Here is a 24,604-nt window from a genome sequence, read left to right as displayed (position 1 = left end):
GATTTTTATACTGTTCCATACATGAAAAAGACATCTAAGTGTTTCATTTTTAAAATTAACATTCCAAAATATGCTTCATATAAAGTATAAGACAATTTGCTTGCCCATCTTATTACTCCCTGGTATTCAGGATAGGGTTTATATATGGCCATTTTTTGCATAGAAAACAAGTAACCAAAATACTAACAAACGTATTCTAAGCTTTCATGGACAATGGCCCATAAAAGCTTATGTCATCATACATGTGTGAATATTCAAAGTGCCACAAGTCTCTCTGTTGTTTTTGCTGCAATAAACTAACATGGCTACTCTCTCCAGAATTTGTGCAATGTTTGGAACATGTGTGCTTCCCTTCTCTCACAGGAACAAAGTAGTAGTGAAGTTGTTGCTGTAGTTGTTGCTGTAGTAGTGAAGACAAATATATGTATTGACACAGGTTCCAGTCCTTGGCATGTATACATGTGTCAGTCATTACAAAAAAAGATGGCTTTGGGAGGGAAATCTTCTGTAGCTGTCCTTTCCCTCTCTCCTGGGAGGGCTTGCAGAAGGGCAGAAATAACATAGATTGAAGTGACTGCTTTCATTGCAAAGCCAAGTTCTTTCCTGCATGTCTTCAATTATCTTTTGATTTCTTCTCGGTGCTCATTTGCTTATAAATGGAATTTTTACTTGTCCATATAGCCTTGCCAACAAAGAATCTAAGCATTTTTTAACCAATGGGTTACTTTTTTCTCCTTCTTTTAGTATTTCTAGCATTGGTAACCAACTGTCCATGATTCTAGGTGCTCCAGATATTTTAGAACTTTTCTTCAAACACCAACCCAATAAAGGATACTTTGTTCATTTCATAATACAATTATCTGCATTTATAAAAAGGTCTATCCTGTAAGAATCCCAGCAGGGATGAATTAATGCAGACACAAGTAAATAATTCAGTTTTCTTTAAGATGCTACAAGTGTGCTTTTTCAAATCCCCATCAGGCACTGAATTAACTGAATTAATTTTTGGTTGAAACCTTATGTCCAGATAGATTTGATCTGCCTTGATTGTATTACTGTGTCCCCCTGGTATGTTTTCCTGCTGCCTGAGCCCTTTGAAGTTCTGGGAAAATCCAGGTCTGGATGAGTAACTCTGGTTATCTTTTTCTTCAATCAGTGCGATGACCTCACATGCCAAAGTCATGCTGAAGCCTTTGTTTTGACTGCTGCTTGAAACTTTCCTCTTTAACATCTGAATCCACAATGTGGCTGTCATTACAACTATTATTATGTTCCATACATGAAACCAAGGAGGAAAATTGCAGCCTATAACAGATCTTACTACTAAGATTTGGGGGGGGGGGGCAGGTGGGGAGGGTACCCAATGTCCAAAGGCTTCTGGGTGCATATTAACAGGACAGGTTTGTTTTGTTTGATTGATTTTAAAATGTCATAGACTCTTAATAGAAATGAGAAAATTTAAGGGGGGCACATTATAAAAAAATTTATAATGAAGATCCCTTGTCTAGCCCCTCTATATCCCAACAAAGACAATCTTTAAAAAGCAGTTGATTCAAAGAAGAGTTTGATTTAGATGTGCCACATACTTTCTATTTTAATTGCATGCACTGTATCTATCCCAGCAAGTTTTTATTAAACCACAAGAAAATCTACCACTAAATGATGGTTCAACTATAAAGACAATAATCCTATGCTACGTCCCATTGAACTCAGTGTGACAACGTCTAAATATGCATGGATAAGACTGACTGGGTTGGGGGTAGGGGAGGAAAAAGTCCATGATGGCTAGGGATAATGGGAATTGAAGCTCAACACATTTGCAAGGCACCAAGCAGAGCTGTTTCAAGTGCACTGGAAGTCCTAGACATTGTTTAGCCGCTATTAAGTTCTATTGCATTCACCGCGAATAATACCCCAGTACATGTGGAAATCAGTTGTAATATTGTTTACTTGGGAAAAGCCCTGCGAAATTTAATGGAATGAAGTCTAGGTCGGAAGTATTTTCCATTGGGATCAACTGGGCAATCAGTTGAAAGGATGTTTAGAATCAGCATGAACTTGTGTGTAGATCGCAAAGTGATTTCAAAATCACTCCCATTGAATTCAGTGGAGTTTACTCTCCCGTAGATATCTTTAGGATGACAGCTTTTGCACTGAACAGTTTTTAACTCTGAGTGCCTCAAAGGAGAAATCTCACTGCCTTCTCTCCCCCTTTCGGTGTGAGACTCTCTCTACAGCTCTGAACACGTCCATTGATCAGCTCGTTCCTCGTTCGTTCCTTGTCTTGCGTGAGACACTTTGAAACGGGCCGTTCACCGGAAAGCTTCCTCGAAAGCAAGCCCCGCCGATTTCCACGGGCTTCTTACTCACCCGCAGACGCGCACAGGAAGAAAGGCCCCCTCGGGTCCCCTTGCCCGCGTCTGTGTTCACAACGGGACCCCTCCCGCTAGGCGCCCTCACGGCCCTTCCCCTCCGCATCGACACCTTGCGAAATCGGCGGCAGGTCACGTGGGACGCCGCGCCCAATGCCTGCAAGGGGGCGGATCAAGAGCGGGCAGGTTTGTAGCATTTATTGGCCCCGGGCCGGCCGGGCCGGTTCTAGCGCTTCCAGCAGCGGGCAGTGCGTCGGCTGATCTCTGTGCCTGCCCAGCCTCTACGCGGCGGAGGACGATGGAGCGCGTGGCGCCTGCCGAGGGGCTGGCGGCTTCCCTGCTGAAGGACGGCTTCCCCCCGTCGCCCAAGCCGCCGATGAAGAAGCAGGCGGTGAAGCGGCATTATCACAAGCACAACCTCCGGCATCGCTACGAGTTCCTGGAGACTCTGGGCAAAGGCACGTACGGCAAGGTGAAGAAGGCGCGGGAGCGATCCGGAAAGCTGGTAAGGAAGCGGCGGGCGTGGAGTGGGGAACGCGCGCCCGTAAGCCTGCTGGATCATGGGCTCTTCGAGGCTGCCGCAGCCTGCCCCGACCTGCAGTCCCGTTCTAGATGAGATCGGCAGCAACTGCGCATCATCCCCGACCAGCGTGGCTGATGGCTGCGAATGATAGGCGCTGCAGTCCTAGGCATCTACAGGGCGTCAAGCTGCATTAGCCTGTGCTGGGTGGAACTGATGGCAGTTGCAACCTCAGCTCATCGGGGGGGGGGGGGGAGGTACCGGCAGGTTAGGGGAGGCTGGACTAATAATGGCCCTTTGGTGCCATGATCCCATGCGCGGAGATGCGCTTCATCAGTATGCTGACGTGGGGCTCCACGCTGATACTGGCTTGCATCTGTGGTTACGGCGCAACCCCAAAGATGCGTACTTAGAAGCCAACCCCATTGATTTCGATGCGAGTTCACGGCCAGGAAATTGGGGGCAGCACTGCAGACGTTCATCTTTAAGGTGCTGCGATTCTGTGCGTGACATGCGCTTCGCCTTGAGAGGCTGCAGCCCTCGAGCACCACTTGAGCTTGCTTTGACCTGACGCTTCTAAGGTGATCTGCATTCTGCAGTCCTGAACACAATGACTAGGGAGCAAGCCCTGCGCCACTGGAGAAGGGGGCTCTTACTTATGAGTAAACGTGTCCAGCTCGCGGCGATCCCTCTGCAATGGGTCAGAAGGATGGGAGGTGAGCTGCCCAAGCCAGATTGCTCCCCGACAGAGCTACGCCGTCACACCTCGGGAGCTTTTCTGTAGGAGATTCCCAGGCGAATCCAGCGACCCTTTTGAATTTTCCCGCTACTTACGCCTGGGTAGTTAGTGGTGGGAGAGGGAGGGAATCCCCGCGAGCTCCCCCGGGAAGCCCCCAGCACCTTATTGCCTATGCGGTATGCGCGGCGCCTTCTCCGCCCTGGGGTTGCCGCTCAACCCGGTGGCGGCGACGGTTGAACCCTAGCGGAGTTCGTCCCCCCAGCTCCCTTTCCTTCGTGTTCCTGAGCGGCCGGATCTCTCTGCCCTCTTAGAGCGGCTCTGTGATTCCTGTGCCTCTGATGTAACGAAGGCTGAACACTCCCTCGCTGTTCATCGCGCGGGGCCGGCCTGCCTGCCTGCCAGCCGGCTGCTGCATGTGCCACAGGGCTGTTGAGTCTGCAAAAACGAGCGCTTTTAAGGTGGGGGAGGGGAGCAAGCGGGGAGGGACGTCGCTGCACGGTAATTAGGACTGGACACCCCACAGGGTTTGCTGATGGCGATGCAGATTAGAATTCCTAGAAAGAAAAAGGAAGAGGCGCAGACAGACAGATGAGCGGCCGTCCAGAGAAATGGCTTGCTTAATGAATATTACTAATACTGCACGATCCTGCATGCTCATTCCACTACCTATCCAGGAGGAAAATTGTAAATGCTATTTTTTAGAAGTGTCTTAATGGATCTCCATGCAGTTCAGTGGAGTATTATAACCACCACTCCTAAGTCGCTTTTGTAGCCTGCCCTTTCCTGCACGTGCAGTTAACAATGGGATCCTGTGCGTATATTTACTCAAAGGAAGTCGCAGTTGTTCCCACTGGGACTTAAGTCCCTGATTAGTGTGTGTTGAATGGCAATCTAATGGCACAATTTTATGCATTTTCAGGCAGAGAAAGCCCCACTGACCATGTGTAGGATCTCAGTCTATGGGCAGAAAAGCATTCTGTAGTTCCCAGAATCCCCCAGGCTGGAGTTGCAGATATTTTTTTATGGTTAAAGATTGCACCTTAAATAAATCTGGGAGTGATGGAGCCGGATCTGGTTTGTTAAGTAGCGGGGATCTTCTGACCAAACTTCTGTTGTTCAACTGCCTCAGCTTGATCAGTGAAGGTACCTTGATTCTGCATCAGTTTAGTTGGGCAAGAGGTGAAGAGACTGCAAAGTGAATGAATCCAAGCCTGCATGAAGCTTGCTTCATGGAACTAGCAGGTGGGCGGGCAGGCAGGCCCATGCAGGTTAGGTTAACGGAGCCTTGCAAAACTTTACATGCAGTTGTGAATCAAGTTGGTCCATGAGGAAGAGTGATGGGATTAAGGGCAATTACATCAGAGGCAGGGTGGTAAAACTTCGACTCTTGCCAGGCTGTTGTAAGTGGCTTTTCTTTTGCTGGAACTGAATGGCAAAGCGTTTTCAAGCATGTTTTCCTTGCAGACTGACCCTGGTGGCAGCAGACTGCCCTTGTAAAATGGGAATGCAAGTGGTTATAAGGCCCCTTTTGGCAGAAGCTTGCATTCTTCCCCTTGAAAGTGGAGGACAAAGCAGCCTAATCCTCCTCTGCTATATTTATTTCTCTTTCCCTCTTCTCCCTATTCCCTCCCCACACACTCCAGCTCCATTGCCATTATTGATCTTACAGGAATTGCCAGTCCGTTCCACTGTTTGCCTTTGTGGCTGGCCTCACTGGAAAAATGGAAAGTCAGATCTCATTGGTGGGGATTATTCAAGGGGTGGGGAAAAGAGATTGCAGAATTCAAAAGGGGTTGGAAGATCTCAAATCTCCTTTTTGACCTTGGCTATTCTGGTGTAAATTAGCATTCCCAGAGCAGTGCGCAACTGAGTGCAGAAGCACTGTTTAAATTTGCCCTACAGCTGCAAAGGCATGTGTGCTGCTAAGCTGTGTTTCCTGGCTTTCAAGAATGATGGCAGTAGTCTCTTCATCAACCCCTCTGCAGGCTTGGCAGAGACTTCAAGTCTGAGAATACATTATCTGGGAGCATCATTGGCCTGGCACACTAGTGAGCAGAGCGGATGCTGTGGGTGGATCAATAGCTTCCAGTTCTGTTGACTGAAGTGGCAGATCTTTTTACTTGTGGAAGAGAAATTTGCATGTTGGCTCACTTATCCTGGCAGGAAAGAGTAAATAGTACCAGAATTGCAGGTTTGGCCTTTCTCTGCAGAATTTTGAGTTACTCAAACTATTGTGAGGGAAGTGTCAGTTGCAGAATAGGTTTTGGTGAAACCTGACATCTTTTTGACCATGTTCAGCTTAACTTAATTGTTTGCTTAGCATTCCCCATTCAGGAGGAGCAGGCAACCAGGTGCCTTCCAGAACTACAAGCCCCCTAATTTCAAACAGTGCCCATGCCAACTGGGGCTGATGGGAATTGTTATCAGAAGCATGTGGAGTTTACTGGGTTGCCTACCTTTCTTGTTCCAGCTACATTTTTTTTTCTCCCTCTCATTTTTTTATTTGCTTAACGTTTGGACTGATAAAGAGTGCTGATGAACTCAAAACCTTGCTTGCCTTCTTGTTTGTACTATATATTACCTTGAATAATCATTATAAGCTAGCTTTTCTAGTTTTACAGTTGATCTCAAGATTCATTATTCTTAGCTAATACACTATTTTAACTTGCCGCTTTTCTAAATCAGGAGTTAGTTTTGCTCTTTTATATTTCACTATAGCTTTTTTTCAAATAAATAGTATAAATAAACCAAACAAGACAGAAGCGTGACTCCAAGAGAACCGGAAAGTGCAGTGCTGAAACTCTAACCAAAACATTGCTGTTGACTGAATTTGCGTGTATGTTATCTAATATCATCAGTTTGGCACATTAGTGAGCAGCATAGATGTTGGCTGCATAAACAGCTTCTGGTTGTGACATTCACTTTAAGGTGGTTGGTTCTTCATAGAATTAACAAGCATGCCAAAATTGAGAAAGGAGTGCTTATGTAGATTGGGCCAAATTTTTGTGTATTTAGTAGAAGTTCCATTAAAAGAACCTTGTCTCAAGCACATGTATTTGGTACTGGTGTAAAAGGCAGTTAGGAAATACAAACGTGCCTCTTTGCATGGTTGCTGTCATCAACTTTTGGAGCTCCCCTTCTAATTTAAAATGTGAAAACTGAGTTTCATTGGATGGGTTCTGTTTGCAAATGGGCAAGATGGTGTGAGAACGAGCACTGTTTTATTGCTGCTGTGTGCATTTTGCCATTGTCTATCCTTATACAAGCTCTTGTAGCTCCTTGTCCACTTAGCTGCATGTTAGTGAATCATTTTGCCCAACTGCTTTCACTCCTTAGACTTCATATGAGTCCCAGGAGGCCTGGCTCTATAATGTGGTTGATCAAAGGAAATAAGCCCTGTAGTTACCAAGTCAGCTTTTTAGGAGTACCCATTGTAAATGGAACAGTTCTCATGCTAGAGGTGCTGTTGTGGCTTAGGATACTAATAAAAGTTTATTCATGAACTTTTCTGTAGCTGAAGGTGGCTGCCTTACTTTTTTGAATGTATTTGCTACCAAAGCTGATACCTGGCCTTATGAAGCTGCGGTTTATTTGCTTATGCAGGGATTGAATGGTCTGTTTTCTTTCTCCAGTATTTTGTATGAAACTGGGTTGGCTGAAGTGATGAGGCTAACTGGTTTCTACACCTATTTGTGATACCACATCAGGCTGTAAACTAGAGTGTAGCTTTTAGTCCTTGGCTCCCAGCCAAATCAAACAAGAAGCTTCTGTTTCTATAGTCTCTCAATTTGTGTACTCCAGAGCTGTACATACAGAAAGTGGGGGTGGAGGGTCCTCCTAAAAATAGGAATTCCCCAGGCTTTAAAAAAAACCCCCTTCTAATAACTAGAGAGCACTGGGCTTTCTTAATACTGGGATATAATCTATAACTTGCTAGGATTAGGGCAGTGTGCAGATTCTGGAACCAGTTTTGAAGTACCTGGCAGGCTTTCATTACCGGTTGGAGGTCTCTTCCTCTCCAAAACCATAATTATCAGCAGGTTTGAAATTAGCTGGAAAGTCAAATTATAATGATCAAGCAGAGGTAACTGGCAATGCACTTTGTCTGTCTGAAATCACCATTTGCTGTATGACTTCTTCAAAAATGCAAGCCTGGTCTAACTGGTCTTGTTTGGAAAGGGTTGGATGCTGGGAGTTTAATGGAGATTTTTAGACACGCACTCCAAAAACTACTGATTTGTTAACAAGGATCATGGCTTATGACCTGATCTCTTTACCTCAAGACTGGGATACAATGAGGTGCTACTGGGTGTAGGCTTTTGATGGGTTTCCCACACCATCAAAAGCCCAGTTGTATGGAAACCACTAGAATGATTTCCTACTTCTGTGTAGCTTTGCTTTGTATATTTTATTCTGTATATACTATGTTCATTGTGTTTCTATAGAAACATATGACTAAATTGTCAGGAGCAAAGGAAGAGGAAATGGGATGTAGAGGTATATGGCTAGGGCACCCCAGCTAAAGGTATGAGAGAAAATGGATAGCCATAGAAGGTACAGAATTATCATCCCTTTAACAGCTCCAGGATTTTACACATAATTGCAGTGGAGGAGGTGTTTCCTCACTTCACTACCATGCTTCTTTAATGTGCAACTTAAAAGGAAACCATGAACCTGAGAAAAACTTGTTCGTTAATTTAAAACAACAGCAATGTGAAACCAATTTTACTACCCTGGTGTTATAAGGAAGCATTGAAGGTAAAAGTAGGATCTCCTCCCACTGGAAGAACAGGCATGCACATATGCTTGGCATCTTATGGGTGCTCCTGTAGATAAGTAATCTTGTTTTTTGATGGTAACCATGCTAGACTGTGTTCTTCCTTTTTTCTTTTGAAGGGAAAAGCTATTTCAAAAATCCTTTTATGTAAAGCCCAAATTGATAGTTTGGAGTACTGTTACTGCCTTTCCCACATGTCTGCACAAAGCATATTGGCCCTGCTAGGAGAGAGACAGAACAGACAGTGAGAGAGAGAGAGAGTGAGAGAGAGTGCAAGCATGCATATACCAGTCTTAGTTTCTCTGCATACCTGAAGCTTTGTCCCTCAAAAGCTGTCTGATGGAAGAAGCAACAGAAAAATCACTTCTAGAATTTCCATTTCTAGCTATCTATGCAATTTCATCTCATCAGTTTGAAGCTGGCCAAGTAATAATTGGCTGCCTTCTGCCTTTATATTTTAGGATAGTCCAGTTAGATGTTCTTGACCCCTCGTTCTGAGGCACTTTTAAAGTCTGGTTCTGTTCTCTTCTCACATTAAGCGCAGCACATTAATGCTGTTGTCCCTTATTTTGGGGAAGCAGAGCTGTTCTCTGACAAGAATGAAATGGCTTTTTGGCACCAGTTGCTCTGCCTACTTCCTCCAGTACTGCTACCCCAGTCTTTAGGACAGTTCAGGCCAGGTTAGATACTAGGCATTCCAGATGCATGTCTCTGGGTTAGTGAACTGTGGAGAAATCGGAGCTCATAGCGTAGATTTCAAAAGCAAAGGGTGAAATGGACAAGAATGTCTATAAGTTGGCCGACCAGTTGCATTTAGAAGTTGCTGGTTGACTTTGTGTTTGTGTTATCCAACAGTTGTGACATTCCAGAAGGTGGATCAATTGATGAAGCACTGAGGCAGGAACGGTTAAGGATTAATCTCCTGAACCCAGCATAGAGTCCACCTAAAGTGGCTTGAGCTTTCTCTATTGCTGTCAACATTCTTTGTGGCTCCTATTAATGCCAAATAATTTATGCTGCATTCAGGCTTATTGGCTGGTACACTGTGTCTTCTGAAGATAACTCTTAATGAGACAGAGGCATCAAATTTTCAAGCATAATATTCAGGGATGATTTGTGGTCTGCTGTTGGCCTGTGTAACATCTGTGAATGAAGTAAAACCTGTTGTTGGAAGCAAAAAGGAAAGGGTGACAATACAATAGGTATCATGAAATAACTGGAAGCTGTAGTAATGTTCCAGTACCACCACCCATGGGGTAGCAGCCAGCATCAGTGGTTAAATAAATATTAGACAGGTTCCCAGAACCACTTCTGCTTTTTTGAAAATACTTCTGTGCTGACAAGAAGGGTGGACTGGATGAGGATGCTGGTTGGAATTGGTGGGGCATTTTTCTGTCTAAATTTGCATAGGATCACACACTTATTGCCATTGCATTACAAACAGGGGATGACTATTATGTTTTCACCAGAGCTGTGGGGAAATCCCCAATGGCCAATTCTTGCTTGGATCCAGTATAAGCTAATAGTAGTGCTTCTGCACAAACTACTTAGAAGTGAAGCTTAGGATGCTGCCAAAATCATGAATAGGGAGGAGGACTGAATCTGCTTTTTCAAATGTCAAGCTAACATTCCAACTAGTTTTGGAGCACAGCTCCCAGTGTTCTTGACCAGCGATCATGAAGTCCAAAACAGGCTGGGGAAAGCTGAAGTAGACCATATATTGTCATCATTCCTTTGGCCCCTTAGTCTAGGTATCTTTACTTCTGAGACCAACAGGGAATAAGGAATATCTTAAAGCACACCATTCTTGGAGATAGTTGAATGCCCTGTGCTGCCTCCTCCCCTTTATTAGCAATAGGAATTGGAAGATAATGGTGTTTGGATCGGAGAGTTCTTTACACTCCACTGCTTTTGGGATGCTAGGATAGGCCTCCCTTTCTCCCTTGTTGTTGCTGGGAGACTTAGTATTATGTGTCCTCCAGGATCCTTTTACAGGATTACTGCTGTTCCGCATTCTTGTCCAATAGAAGAAAACGAGGTTGTGCTGGATTCCGTTGTAAATTCAGCCCAAGAAGTGCATTGTGTCTTCAATCCCTTTGAAAGAGGATTAGCTGCATCTATTCTCTGGTGCTCTCACTTTCCCTTGCCTCCCCTTCATTTCCTTGTAGAAGGATTTTCATAATAAAGAAATCTGAGCAAACTTTGGAGGGTTTGCTCCTGCCAATTCAATTTTTTTTCTAGCTGGCTGTGTTTGGGGGAAATTCCATGTTACTACTCATACTTTTTGTTGTCGGAAGAAGGGATATTACCTGGAGCTTGATGGCTTCTTTTTAGTGCCAAACTTTCTTTTAAAATCAAACTTGAGTAAAGGACTTATTCTCGGCCAAATATTTGTAGGGATAACAGAACTGTTTTTGTTTGCATCGAAGAGTGCTATTGACATTTTAAATCATGTGAAGCAGTCACGTTGCATTTGCTGGCTGAATCTTGCTACAGAAGCCCTGTACCTTATTAAGCTAGTGTGAAGCTGCTTTCTTAAACAAATGAAGCAAGCATATGTTTATAAAGTACAAGAAATTATTAAATGTTAACCAGAATAAGGAATAATGTTCTTAATTTAGACATTTAGGAGGGAGAGAATTCTGTAGGGGTTCTGTAGTGGCAAATTTAGAGGTGCATATATTCATCATGACAGCCCCCATAACCCCCACCACAAAGAAGGACCAAATATTTGGGCAGCAGTTTTGATCCATATCGTCAAAGCAGTTTTCATCTCCACGGAAATCTGATCTTTTGTACAGTTAGTGAGTCTTAATTGCCCATTCAGGACCAAGCTGCCCCCAGATACTTTGTGTTACAAGAAAGAATGTCTTGTTGCTGGGAAAATTCAGCTATTATGGGGGTGGGCAAATGGTATCAGCATCTCTCTAATGAAGTGCCAGTGCTACATTTCTGTGAGCTCTGGCTTCACCATATCACAAGATAGCTGTCAAATTAACTTAAAGCCAAATCTTTCTAGCTCTAATTGTTCTCTAAGAATTGAGACAGTTTGGTTAGCAGGTGGGACCATATATCATGCATATCTTCTTTTTTATTATAAATTGTTATGCTTCTCAGTACTGAACTATTATTAAATTGGTGGTGAATGGATGTCTGATGCTTCTGCGGACATTGTCTAGATTTCACAATAGTGAAAGCATAGAATAGTAGAGTTGCAAGGGGCCAATAACGCCACAGAGTCCAATCCCCTGCTCAGTGCAGAACCCCAAGTTAGTCTGAGTCTAATGAGCAGGTAAGAGCTAGTAATCCTGCATTTTGATTATTTGAAATGGAGATCAACTTGTCACCTTTTTATTTAATTTAAATCTCATCTCAATCTCATCTCATTATCATCATCATTATTTTCATTACTGTATTGTGTATTTCCTTGAGCAATGGAGGAAATTACTCCTTGGTTAATCTCTTTGTATATTTCCAGGTTGCAATCAAGTCTATTCGGAAGGACAAAATAAAGGATGAGCAGGACCTTGTCCATATCCGAAGAGAGATTGAAATCATGTCATCCCTCAATCACCCCCACATCATTGGTGTCCATGAAGGTAAAAACTTTTAACATCCATTTAATTACAGATTAAATTTAGAGCAGTGCTTTTTTCTGTTTTTAACATGCAGCTGTTCAGTAAGGAAGTAAACTGAACTCAAGGAGTTGTAGGTAGGATTAACCAGCTATATGTGGAGGGTGTCCTCTTGAATTCTCTTGCTGCTAAATGCAATATCCATACAGTGTGGCCTTCCCTTTAGTATCATTATCAAAAGGTACATTGTTTTGCAGGATTCATTTGAGTCTTTTTTTCCTTCAGGAGAGCTACAAGCAATACTAGTGTTTTAAAACTTTTTAAAGGTTCTTCTGGACTTAAGCAACATAGTTGTGAGCTCAGCTTGCATACAGCCCCACAAGTTCTTCTGGCACCCACTGCTTGCATGATGAAGATCTAGGGCTTTCAGAGGCAACGCAAAGCAGGTGGTTGTGGCTTCTGTGTCTGCTACAGAATGGGCAAGGGTGGCAGCACAGAAGTGGAATGGGCTACACTCGTGGTTGGGCAGCACCACATATCGCCCACACCCTTAGCCCCAGCGTCCCACGTCTGTCCTGTTGCTTCCTCTCAGCACTGCATAATAGCACAACCTGGAAATGGGATGCTGTAAAATGTCAAAGTGGTACAGGGATGTAGACCAATCGCAGTATCCCCAATGCTTATTCCCAGTCCCTGGAAGCTTGTTCAAAATGGCAATGCTTTTGTCGATCTTCAGATAGGTAATTTAGTGGAAAGGTTGGGTGGGGGAAGGGAACACAAGGGCTCCTCACACTAAGCAACACTGGCAGCAGTTTCCTGGCTGGCTCGCACTCCTACCATATAAATAAATATGTTTTTGCTTTGTTTTGTCAACAATGGGCAATGTTGTGAAACCTGAGAGTAGAAACTTTCCAACTTATGCCTGAGGCATAACTGGTTGATTCATCCATAGCTTTAACCTGAGGGCACCAAGCTGACCCCTGTACTTTGTCTTATTGGCTTCCTTGTTTCTGTGTACAAAATAATTTGTAGTAATAGTAGCGCATGCTCCCAGTTACAGTAGGATCTCCGTATGCTTGCAAATGAGGTTCAAGCAAAATGGCCTTTGGGAGTTCTGTGAAAAGCCACGTAAGGGGAATGTGTTATACCAGCCTTGCTCCAGATGTGCGGCTTTCCTGCAGCTGCGTGAGAGAGCCAGTGTGGTGTAGTGGTTAAGAGCGTGGGACTGGGGCTCAGGCGATCTGGGTTCTAGTCCCTGCTCGGCCATGGAGCCAACTGGGTGATCTTGGGCCAGTCACAGACTCTCAGCCCAGCCTACCTCACAGGGTTGTTGTTGTGGGGATAAGATGGAGGAGGAGAATGATGTAAGCTGCCTTGAGCCCTTTGTAGGAAAAAGGCAGGATATAAATCGAAAAATAAATAAATAAAATAAATAAGTGCAGGCAGCAGACCTTAAGACTGAATGTTTAGTCAGTCTGTGTCATTATGATTCTAGCTCCTACTGAAATCTAAAAATACATGAAATAACACCTGATAAAGCCTAACTCTGGTCTACACTTAACCTACTGTTGTAATCAACAATGAATAAAGAACCTGGCCTGAAATTCTTCTGATAACAACCTCACAATCTATTGGACTGCTGCCTACAATATGCTTGCACCTCCTCTGAAGGAGGAAAACTGCTCCTGTTCCAATTGTTCCTAACTGGTTAACATGTACTAGACATTGATCTGACTACTGTTTACTGCACTGTTTTGTTTACTGGCGAGTGTAACACCATCTTATAATTTATATTTTGCAAAAATGACAAAAGCACACCTCCATTTGTCTTTCACACAGAAGGCCTATGGAGCATCCTAGTGGACCTGCTTCCGTAGTGAGCTGAAGTGAGCAGCAATACAAGCCTGAATAGGCAGGATTGTAAATCAGGATAAGAACTAAAGCTGCGGGGGTTAACTTGTGGCCCTTCAGGGTGTGCCCCCCCCCCAACTTCTGCCAGCCCTTGTAGAATGGCTAATGGCAAGGGACCATGGAGGTTGTAGGCAAAATCCTGTATAAGTTACTCACCCCTGAATTAAAGCTATAGGCTTTCCTATTCTTCTCAGACATTGTTTATTCTTTGTTTTGTCTTACCTTTCTCTTTGCCTTGTCCTTGTCCATTGCAGTATTTGAAAATAGTAGCAAAATCGTCATCGTAATGGAGTATGCCAGTAAGGGAGACCTCTACGACTACATCAGTGAGCGCCAGAGACTGACAGAACAGGAGGCTCGGCACTTCTTCAGGCAGGTGGTGTCGGCTGTCTACTACTGTCACAAGGTCAGTGGAATTTGATGGCCTACTGGCTGCAGAAGAGCCCTTCTTGGGAGCTAGTGAGGGCCGGTGCACAGAGAGAGACTTATAGAAGAACCTGTTGGAACAGCTGCTCTTGATGGAGATGTTCTCTATCCAGTCACTTAACTCTTCAGAGGATGGGAAATAGACCCCTGGGGTCAGTTTAAATATTACAGTAGGTGGCTTTTGGGTTCTCACCATCGGAGAGATTCCCAATCTCTGCTTTCCATGTCGCAGTAAAAGTAAACAATTCTTTTTTTTTTTTTTAAGCATCCACGTTCTCTGTCTCTGTAATGTGTGTAACAAGTTCCAGGATCTAGACTGACCTGCATGGACCCTGCAGGGTATATTTTGGTGAGGGTAGCATCCTTGCTATCTTTCATGTACGTATGAAGCAGTCAGGAATAGAGCAGTTACAGACACAGAATTTACTAATTCCTGGATTCCATAATATTCTTGTAAAGAAGGCACAGACATTAGACTATTTTTTATTTAAATATTTCAAAGTAGCAATGAACAGTAACAAATATAAGTGCACAACACATGAGTTGGTTTCTTTATAGTTTTTCTGATCACTCAGGTCTCTGTTTGGTATAAGCAAGATTATCTGATAAGTCAGCATTTGAGTTCCATGAGTCTTTGGAGGCGATCATGTATTTGTAATATTAGCAAATTCAGAATTTTGGAACCTTCCCATTCTCTGCTAGGACTCCAGCAAGAGAACAAAAATGGGTATGGGAAAATGTGATCAAGAGACATGTTGCATTCTTGCCATGTCTATTCTCCTGAGACATGACTGGAAACTTCCCACATTCATATCCTATTTGCAGCCATGTGGACTAGGAATCTGCTTATTTCTGTAGAATTCATGACATGGTCAATCTTACCTGACATTGTAGAAGCTGGGGGTGCTGTGTGCATCATGATATAGGGCCCAGGGTAAATAGTGCCATAAAGTAGCCTGGGAATAGGCAAGATGTGGATTTCCATGAACATAGCACACCTTGAATGCAAGGCAGAGCGTGTGCTATGCTAGTATTTGAGGAATGATACGAGAAAATCTGAGGTGTTCCTCATGCCGTCCTGTCTTTGTGATGGTGCTGGGCAAAATGGAAAGAAATAGAAAGCTCCTCACCAAGGAGGGACTCCATGGACTTGACTTTTGAGTTCCACCCAGAGCCTTCTTTTGTTGCCATTTGTTAATCTGCACTTTTTAGGAAGGACTGCCATGGCTCACTCTTTCAAAATGTACAGCTTGCAAGTTCGTACAGGAAAAGCATGTGCTCATTGCAAGCATCTTGAGTTGTGTACGCTAGCCTAGCACACGCACACAGTCAAGCAGCTTTTGGCCTCAGCGTTCTAGGTGAGGGTGCTCATGAATTACTAGACTAAAGCTTGCAGGAATTTCTTGTCAAGATTCTATTGCTTGCTTAGCATATGTGTATATTGTGATTTTATCCTATTGCTGTTGGCTGTTCTGGCCTTCTGCCTTACAGAAAAGCAATTTATTTCTTTTTATTTATTTCTACCATTTAGTATGTACCGCCTTACAATAATCTCTCAGAGCAGTTAAGGGGAAACTTTAATAAATAAACTAACAGTGATCATTTTATGCACTTTTATTGTTGTACATTATGTTTTAAAGAGACACGTTGCTAGCACATCTGTAGATCAACAGAATGAGGTAGCCTTCTTGGCATGCTTTGACTCCTCCTTTCTGCCAGAAAAACAAAACTCTCACGTCACTTCTGCTTTCTCTCCCAACAGAATGGAATTGTTCATCGTGATCTGAAGCTAGAAAATATCCTTCTGGATGCAAACTGCAACATTAAGGTAAGGTGGCCTGTCACTGAATTCCAAGATTTCAATATCTGTGCCATTCTGCTTTTAGATCAATATAGTATCAAATGATGTTGAACTTAAAAACATGGTGGAAAAGCCAGTAACAAAATACACAATTGGGTTTTTAAAAAATAAATGCTGGATAGAATGTGGCACACACATGAATGTGCATCATAGGAGGTGAATGCATTTTAACTTGGCATTCTGGACTAGGTGTAGACCAATTTTAAGCGATTAGCATAAAAGCAACCACCATTTTAAGCAAACCTGTGACTTGCATGCTACCTCAGGCTAATCCATTGATGATCGGGCATTACTGACCAAAGGGGACAGGCACTACTGACCAAGGAACTTTGCTGTGCTACCAAATTGCTGCCTCTCCCACCCAAACATACTGGGGACAACATGTGAAAGAAGCCTTTCCCAGTTTTCAGCCCCCAGATGATACTGGTTTTCCGCTCCCATCATTCCTGGTCACACTGGCTGGGAAATGCTTGAAATTGTGATCTAATAGTATATGAAGAGAATCTGCTTTAAACTTGCTGCACCACTGAGTCACTAATTTGTGTCATTAATTCAAAAAAAATGTATGAAGTCATTATCTGCACAGTGATTTTGAAGAAGGTAGACCCACTACACAGTTACTGGATATTTCACAGTTCCCTAATAAGAATATGTACAGTGCATTTCAAGTGTCCAGAACACTTTGCTCACAATAGCTCAGGAAGCTTAATCCCTTTGCTACACATATGCACACATTTTGAAAGAGTCTGGTACTTTTCCCATATCACAGGTAGGATGGCAGGAATGGTTATGGAATATAATCATTTGTGAATGGCCACCTAGTTTTCACTTGGTGGAGAAGAGACTGGAGCCAGAGAGCTGAATGCTAACTTGCACTTTAATTGCTGTCAGGCTATAGCATAGCATCAGTCCTTTCTTGCATCATAAAATGGAGGAGGAAAAAGATTGTTTCCAGGGACTGGCTGTGTGCTAATACTGGACTAACTACATGGCAGGCTGTGATGAAATCACAAGCAATCCCATCTCCATGGTTCTTGTTACACAAAATAAAACTCATTTTCACTTTACCAGAAAGACTTTGAAAACCAGCATAAGCTTCTGTCTTCATTTCTTCCATGACACTCAATCTACATAATTGGGATTTGTAGGCCATCTCCTCTTCCAGTACTGGTCAAATACAGCACAATCAATGCCTTCAGACCATAGCAATCACCTGTGTGGCACTGGCTGTTCCACCTTCTGCATTGCCATCTGTTTCTGATAGATGCCAAGTTTGCAAAGGGAAAACGCAAGCCTGCCGACCTGTTTCCTGTAGCTCCAGAAAATGAGAAAATGCAGTTGTCCAAACCGTTCAACCTGACATTTATCCATAGGCAGTTTGAATTGTTTAACAGGGAAAAAGCTAAATATTGCCAATGCTTAGCAGAAATTCTGGATTATCTCTCCTGATAAACTTGCAGATTTGGAGAACTAATCTAAATGGTGACTCATGGCAAAACGAAGTAGGATCCATGAACAAAGTGCCTGGAAGGGAAGGAGGGAGAGGAGGAGGAGGAGGAGAACAAATGCCAAGATATCAAAGGATATTTTGAAAACAGTCGATTAGACCAAGTAATTCAGTCATCTATTGGAGCTTTAAGAATAATTCATCAGGCTTGATTGTAACCTCTATCTAGTGTTAGTCTGTCTCACTGAGGAGTATTAATCTTCATTCCTCAGAGGCTTTGTGAGGAGCAAGGATATTGTGGAGTAAGGAAGCACTCTGATCATGGGAAGAAGCAGCATTGACTGAGGAATGACACTTAAGCAGAGGAAAGATATCCACTGCAGTAGCTAAAAGTGCAATGCGGGTTGCTTTTATTGGTTTGCTGGATGGATGGATGATATGAGAGTCAGTGTGGTGAGGTGGGTAAACTGGGGGTCTGGGAGATCCAGCTTCTAGTCCCACTCAGCCATGAAGCTCACTCTAACCTACCTCACAGGATTATTGTAAGGATAAAAGGGAACTGTGCAAAGTGCTTCGGGTTCCTCACAAGAGGGAAAGGGGCAGGATATAAATACAATGTAATAATAATAAATAATAATAATAATACAGTAAGGCAACTATCTGTACATCTAAGTTATGTCCTGCTGTGTATCCCTTCCTGTAGCAGGGGAGTGATGGGTTCATAGGATGGTGCTGAGTGGGTGAAAAAGATAATGCTTTGCAGCCCAACTGCGTTGAATCATAGGGAAGCAAGGGGCACCAGCCTGCCTGGACATCCTCAGTCCTGGGAAGCTGTCCTGGACGTTCAACCCCATGAATTTTAGAAGGGGAAAGAAACAAGGGTGGGCAACTTGTAGTCCTCCAGATGTTTTGGCCTGCTACTCGCAGTAGCCCTCATCATTGACTAGGCTAGATAACAGTGATGGCAGTTGTAGTCCAAATTTTCCAGGGGCCACAGGATGCCCATCCCTGGATAAGATTCACAGGCTTCCCAAATTTTGCTGTGCAGCTCTATCTGTGGCATCCTTCTGCCCAGAGAATCTACTCCTCCTTAAAAAAGGAACAGCCGGCTATTAACTTTTTTTTTTTTTGGGTGCAGTTAATAATAAACAAAGCCCTGCTGTAGCTGGCATTGCCCGAACAATAGGCTATTCCATAACTGCAAACCTGAAAGCATGTTCTGTACCTTCTAGCCCATCTGATTGGCTGTGGGCTGGATAAACAAAGGAATTAAGAAACAGTGATATCAGCAAATACTTAAAAGCAGTGGCACAAGCAAACTGGTAGAACAGGAGTTCAACTAATCAGTTCTTAAAGCCCTGGCACACACCTGACAAAGCATTTCTGCTCTCCTTCTATGCACTGAGGGTGCTTTTAAGGACGTCTGCCTTTCTTCCCGACAGGTTCCTACATAACCAGTATGTGACAGGCAGAAATTCAATGGGTGCAGATGTCTTTTCACTGAACTCTGTCGTTGGGCCTGCCATGCACTTGTTAAAGTCACAGAGCTACTGCCAGGGGATGGGGGATCCTTAAGAGCTCTGATACCAATTCCTCTAGTCAGAAGCAAGCAGCTATATGTATATCCGAAGAAAGGATGCAGTGCATTAGCGATTATAGCCCTGAATCAGCCTTCCCCAACTGGGTGACCTCCAGATGTGTTGGATGATGCCCTCAGCATCCCCCAACTGGGCATTAAGCAGGGAGGGCTGCTTGGCAAAGGCTGCTCTGGGTTCAGATTTCAAACAGGGTTAGCACAGTTCTAATAGATCAGAGATAAAACTAAGAAAATGGTTTGGTTGCTTATTCCATTGCTAATATTGACTTCAGGTGTGCTTATGTGGGAACAGAGTGAACATTTTAGAAGTTTTTGGCTGGAAAGTAGGCCTTTCATGGGTGAATTTTAAGGTGCATTTTGACTTCTGCCAGAGGCCTGTCTATAACCGGCATCTCCCCTTGCAGATTGCAGACTTTGGCCTCTCAAACGTCTTCCAGCAAGATCGGCTGCTGCAGACCTTCTGTGGTAGCCCCCTCTATGCTTCCCCTGAGATCGTTAATGGAAGGCCGTATAAAGGACCTGAGGTAAGAACCTTTCATGTAAAGCAGTAAAATCCTAAAACGTTGAGCATAATTAGCCAGGTAGGCCCATGAACAAGTATGTAGCTTGTAGTCAAGCTCTGACCTGAAGAGTCTGTCACTGAGATTTCTGACCCTTGGCACCAAACACTTCACTCCTGTAAGTTCATGCATCTGACCGTGAGCATTGCCTATAATACGCCTGGTGGACGTTTACTGAGAAATAGCCTTGTAGATGGGGGAAAACTGGCTCCATGGCACAGAAATACACTGCCGAAAAGGTCCATGGCTGGTAAATCAATGGGAATGAACATGGCGGAAGTGTTCTTTCCTTAATCTGCCAATGGCCAATGCCAGCTTAAAAGCCTTGGAATGGGTATAGCATCCTTCCAGCTGCAGGTTCTTGAAATTTTCAGCCAGAGGTCTGAAGTCACTTTAGACTTCAGGGGCACAGTGGTGGGCAGGGCCAACAGTGAAGAATGCCAGTAATGGGGGGTGGGTGTGAGGCAGCCACACACAAGCTGGGGAACCACCAAACTAGCAGCACTTTGGGGGAAAGGATTATCTCGCTATCTGGTGAAGTTGGGTGAGAAGGATTGATCCCTACGTGGGCTGGAGGTTCTGCACTCTTGCTCCAGCCAAGCTCTCATTGCATTTCCTAAGAAATCTCTACCTGCAGGTTGACAGCTGGTCCCTTGGCGTGCTTCTCTACATTTTGATTCATGGTTCAATGCCTTTTGATGGTCATGATTACAAGACACTGGTTAAGCAGATCTCAAGTGGAGACTACAGGGAGCCCACCAAACTATCAGGTAAGCAGAATGGTGGCACAGCTTGTACGTATGTATCTGTCTGCTGTTGTACAAGAAACAAGTAGAGAACGTGACTTGAAAGCAGCTTTCAGTTCAGGGGTGTCGAACATGAGGCCCTCCATATGTTGTAGAACTCCAGGTTCCATCAGGCACAGTTCTCATGGCCAAGCAAGATGTGAGCTGTAGCCTAGCAGCATCTGAAGAGCCAGAAATCCCCTGCCCTTGCTTTAAGTGCATGCTGTCGCTCAACTTGCCACCATGACTTTAAAATATCCGTTAAGCAGACCCAGGGCATTAATTGCAATTGTTGGGGGGCAGTCTAGTCTTCCCATGGCTGAGAAGTTACTAGATGAATCCCTAGAAAGCGAGATTTAAATTGAACAATGCCTTAACTGTGCGTCTGCTGTGGTTTCTTTGTCTTCCAGATGCCTGTGGCCTGATCCGGTGGATGCTAATGGTGAACCCAGAGCGCCGAGCAACCGTTGAAGACATTGCGAGCCACTGGTGGGTGAACTGGGGCTACAAGGTGCCTATTGGGGAGCAGGAATCACTGCGGGAGAATGAATCTCCCCTGGCTACAGTCGCAGAGTGGCTGCGCCGCTCCTCTAGGCCCCTGTTTGAGAACGGCTCCAAGGTGCGCTGCTTTTTCAAGCAACACCTCCCTGGTGCCACGTTGGAGAGGCAGCGCTCGCTCAAGAAGTCAAAGAAGGAAAACGATGTAACACATGCCCTGCAAGAGATGGGCCATCCTGCAGAGAACCCATCCAAACCTATCCTTAAGAGGCCCAAAGGCATCTTGAAGAAGAGGAATTCCTGTGAGAAGTCTCCCCCTCCAGTGTTGACAGCACCTCTTGATGCACAAAAGGAGGACAGTCCTGCATCAGTGGCTGAGCTGGCGCATGTCTTGTCCTCTAGGGCTTTGGCCCACAAGGCAGAAGTTGTTGCAGCCACCCCTCCTGTACCCAAGAAGGGAATTTTGAAGAAGCCCCAGAAGAGAGAGTCTGGCTATTACTCTTCCTCGGAGCGTAGCGAATCCACAGATATCTTGGACTCTGAAAATGTGGACCTTGATACCAATGTCTTTGCTAGCTCACCCTCATCTGCTCAGCCCCACAGCGAACCGTACACCGGACGGAAGGGCATCCTCAAGCTCAATGGCAAGTACTCTTCCAGCAGCACTGAATCTGACGGTGTGCCTGCTAAGGTTTTCTCCACATTTGCTGAGGTTGACTTGCCCAGACTCTCCCTAACTTCCCGTACTCGTCCATCCAGTGCAGCGAGTGAAGAAAGCATTCTTTCCTCGGAGTCCTTTGACCAGCTTGACTTGCCTGATCGAATGCCAGGGAGTGAAGAAGCAGCCTCCATGCGGGCATCTGTGTCTGTAGATCACCTCCTGCAGCTGGAGGAGAGAGACAAGGGGGAGACGGGGGGTCGCCGACTCCGCCGCTGGACAGTCACTCAGTGCCAAAAGCCTGTTGTGGAGAGCTGCTTCTCTCTGGCAGATTGTGACGATGTCACAGAGGTCCACAAGCGGCCAGTGGCAATGAGCATGAAACTGAGCTGAGGCATCTGCCATGGTGAGGCATGGGAGATTTTCACTCATCAGTGCGCCCTTCCGCAGAGAGAGGCGCTTCACAGTGGTGACTCTGCTCAGAAGAGTTGACAGTGTCCAGATCATTTGCACTTCTCTTTGGGGGTGAATGAGAGAATGTTGCAACACCCTGTGTCTTCTTCTGGTTGGGCTGGAAGTACACCGAGCTAGAGATATTTATTTTGTCACATTCTCAGTGGACTCTTCTGGAATGTCAAGAGGAGGCGGCTCATGTTTCAGCAGCGTCTTGTCAACTCATACTACAGGGTACAGGCGTGTGTTTGGAGAGAGAGAAAAGCATGTTGTTAGAAAGCTTGTGGATGTAGGAAATGAGTAAGGGGCAGTACAGTGGGGCAGGAGAAACTGGGGAGGAACGGAATGGCATCTGTTGACTGTGGGGCAATGGGTTAAGACTGATGCAAAGAAAATGCCAAACCTGTCTTCCCCCAGCATCCCCAGCAAAGAGACACTGAGTTGAAGACTTAAATGACATGGACCCTGAGCCCTTCATCTCTCCAAACAGACCCTGGTGATCATCTCTAATCCTAGTGACTAGAGTGGTTATTTTCTTTGCACTGTGCTGCTTTAATTGCACAAAAGATGGGACAGAGGTTAGGAATGCCTCTGAAGCAGAATGAGGATTGGGAAAGGTAATGGCTGACAAACGAGATTTCCGGCTTGTTAGAGACTATCTGCACTACTCATTTAGGTGGGTTTGGAGTGATAAAGTATCCTGGTATTCTGTGCCGTGGCTTGAAGGTGGGGTGGGATAGGGGTTTTCCTAACAGAATTCTCAGCATCTTACATAAAATCAAAGTGCCACACTTCTCTAGATAAGCCATGGTAGTTAACTGAAAAACCATGAGCAGTTGGTCCTTAGGAAGTCAGATACCACCTGTTGAGAACTGGATGCAATAATGGCACCCAAGAGTCTGAGATCTTTCTCCACCATCCTGTCAGCTTTGGTTCATGTACTGAGGAGATAACAAGAACACTTTCCTTTGGTTTGTATGTACATTCTACTCTGCAATTTTTAAATTCAAGATGGCTTAAGAGTACTACTCTGCAGCTCCCCAGAAGATGTTGGGCTAAAGTTTTGCAGAAGGAAGCTTTTTCCCAGGGCTACCAAATTTGCAGTACCTGTTAGTATCTCCTCAGACAATGAGTCTTGTTTGATGCTTAAATGGAAAGTGGTTGGAGATGAAACATTACATTAGAATGCCGAATAGAAGCCCTTTACAGACATGAGGTGGAGACTGGGAGATGGATTTAACATCTTAGAAAGGGCAGGCTTGAAAGAAGTGGGCATCTAGTCCTTGCAAAATGATACATGTATGTGCCTTTAAAAATAAATTATGGAATGGAGCTTGGATCTAAGGAAGTTCATAGAAGAAAAGCCTTCCTCCCACATCATTCCACAGCCCCCAAAGCTATCTGACAAGCCTCTCTGGAATTTAGGATGGGCTCCTGAAAAATGTTGGATGGGGCTAGTGGATTGAGGATAGGAAATGTTCATCAAGTTCCTAAAGCTAATTTACCTTAAGATCCAAGCTTTTGCGCATTGCTTGGATGTATCTTGTCACGATGTGGATTTTCCCTCCCTTGAGTATTTAAAAATACTGCCTTCTAAATAATATGAGCTATTCAACAAATTTGGGGGAAATCTTGTTAAAGAGTGTATGTTTTGTTAAAAAAAAAACAACTGTGGTAACCACAAATCAGAGGGAAAGTGATTTGCAAAACATTTCCATCTTGTTACACTTACAGGTTTCAAATACATGTTGCACTATCTTGCCATGGTCTTCTCTGGTTGGCTTTCCAAGCTCTGATGTTTTTCATCCAGAGAAGTTAATTTAAACTAAGCAAAATGAGACTGGAACATTCTCGTCTGTACAGCTCTCCTTTTTGCAAATTGAAAACAATGGTTATGCAAGAAAGAATAAAGTAAAATGAACCAAATGTCAAGTTGTCAGTCACTGCTGCATCACTGGCTAGACTCTATAGCTACCTACCACTTTATCCTTGGTTCCTTACCCCCCAATGTTTGTCTTTCACACTGCACAAAAACAGGATTGTTAGAATGATTGCTTGATCTTCAGGGCAAGAAGGATCTCAGTACTAGTATATAGAATTGTAGCCATTTGTTGTTACCTCCTCCTGATTCTGTATGAGCACTCACCTGGATATTAATCCATGCCTTGTTTGTATTCATCCAGAGTATTTTCTCATGTGACTGCAGCTGTAATAGATTTAAATGTCGAGAAATAGCTGCATTTTTATCCCATGCTTTTTCTGAGGACCTTAGAGGGGCTTTTTGCACCTCAAGCAAAGTAGGACAAAATGAGATGGATCACTTTAGATGGGATTTCGGTCCCAGGTTCCTTGAATCTAAGGACACGATTCCAATCAGCCCTTGCATATCCCTGTCCTGGTAGTGAAGACTTACCCATCCATATTA

General features: G+C 44.2%; 1 protein-coding gene across 1 annotated transcript; it reads left to right on the top strand.

Moving 5' to 3' along the window:
* Positions 1–2,670: 2,670 nt before the first annotated feature.
* On the top strand, positions 2,671–24,019 carry NUAK2 (NUAK family kinase 2). Its single transcript, XM_044451394.1, has 7 exons — positions 2,671–2,877; positions 11,887–12,007; positions 14,149–14,300; positions 16,083–16,148; positions 19,630–19,749; positions 20,423–20,555; positions 20,981–24,019. The coding sequence occupies exons 1-7, from the start codon at positions 2,671–2,673 to the stop codon at positions 22,117–22,119; spliced, it is 1,938 nt and encodes a 645-aa protein (XP_044307329.1). The 3' UTR covers positions 22,120–24,019.
* Positions 24,020–24,604: the final 585 nt, after the last annotated feature.

The sequence above is a fragment of the Varanus komodoensis genome, unplaced genomic scaffold, assembly GCF_004798865.1.
Source record: "Varanus komodoensis strain SLA01 unplaced genomic scaffold, ASM479886v1 scaffold1, whole genome shotgun sequence".
Lineage (NCBI taxonomy): Eukaryota > Metazoa > Chordata > Lepidosauria > Squamata > Varanidae > Varanus > Varanus komodoensis.
This window is presented reverse-complemented; position numbering and strand designations above follow the sequence as displayed.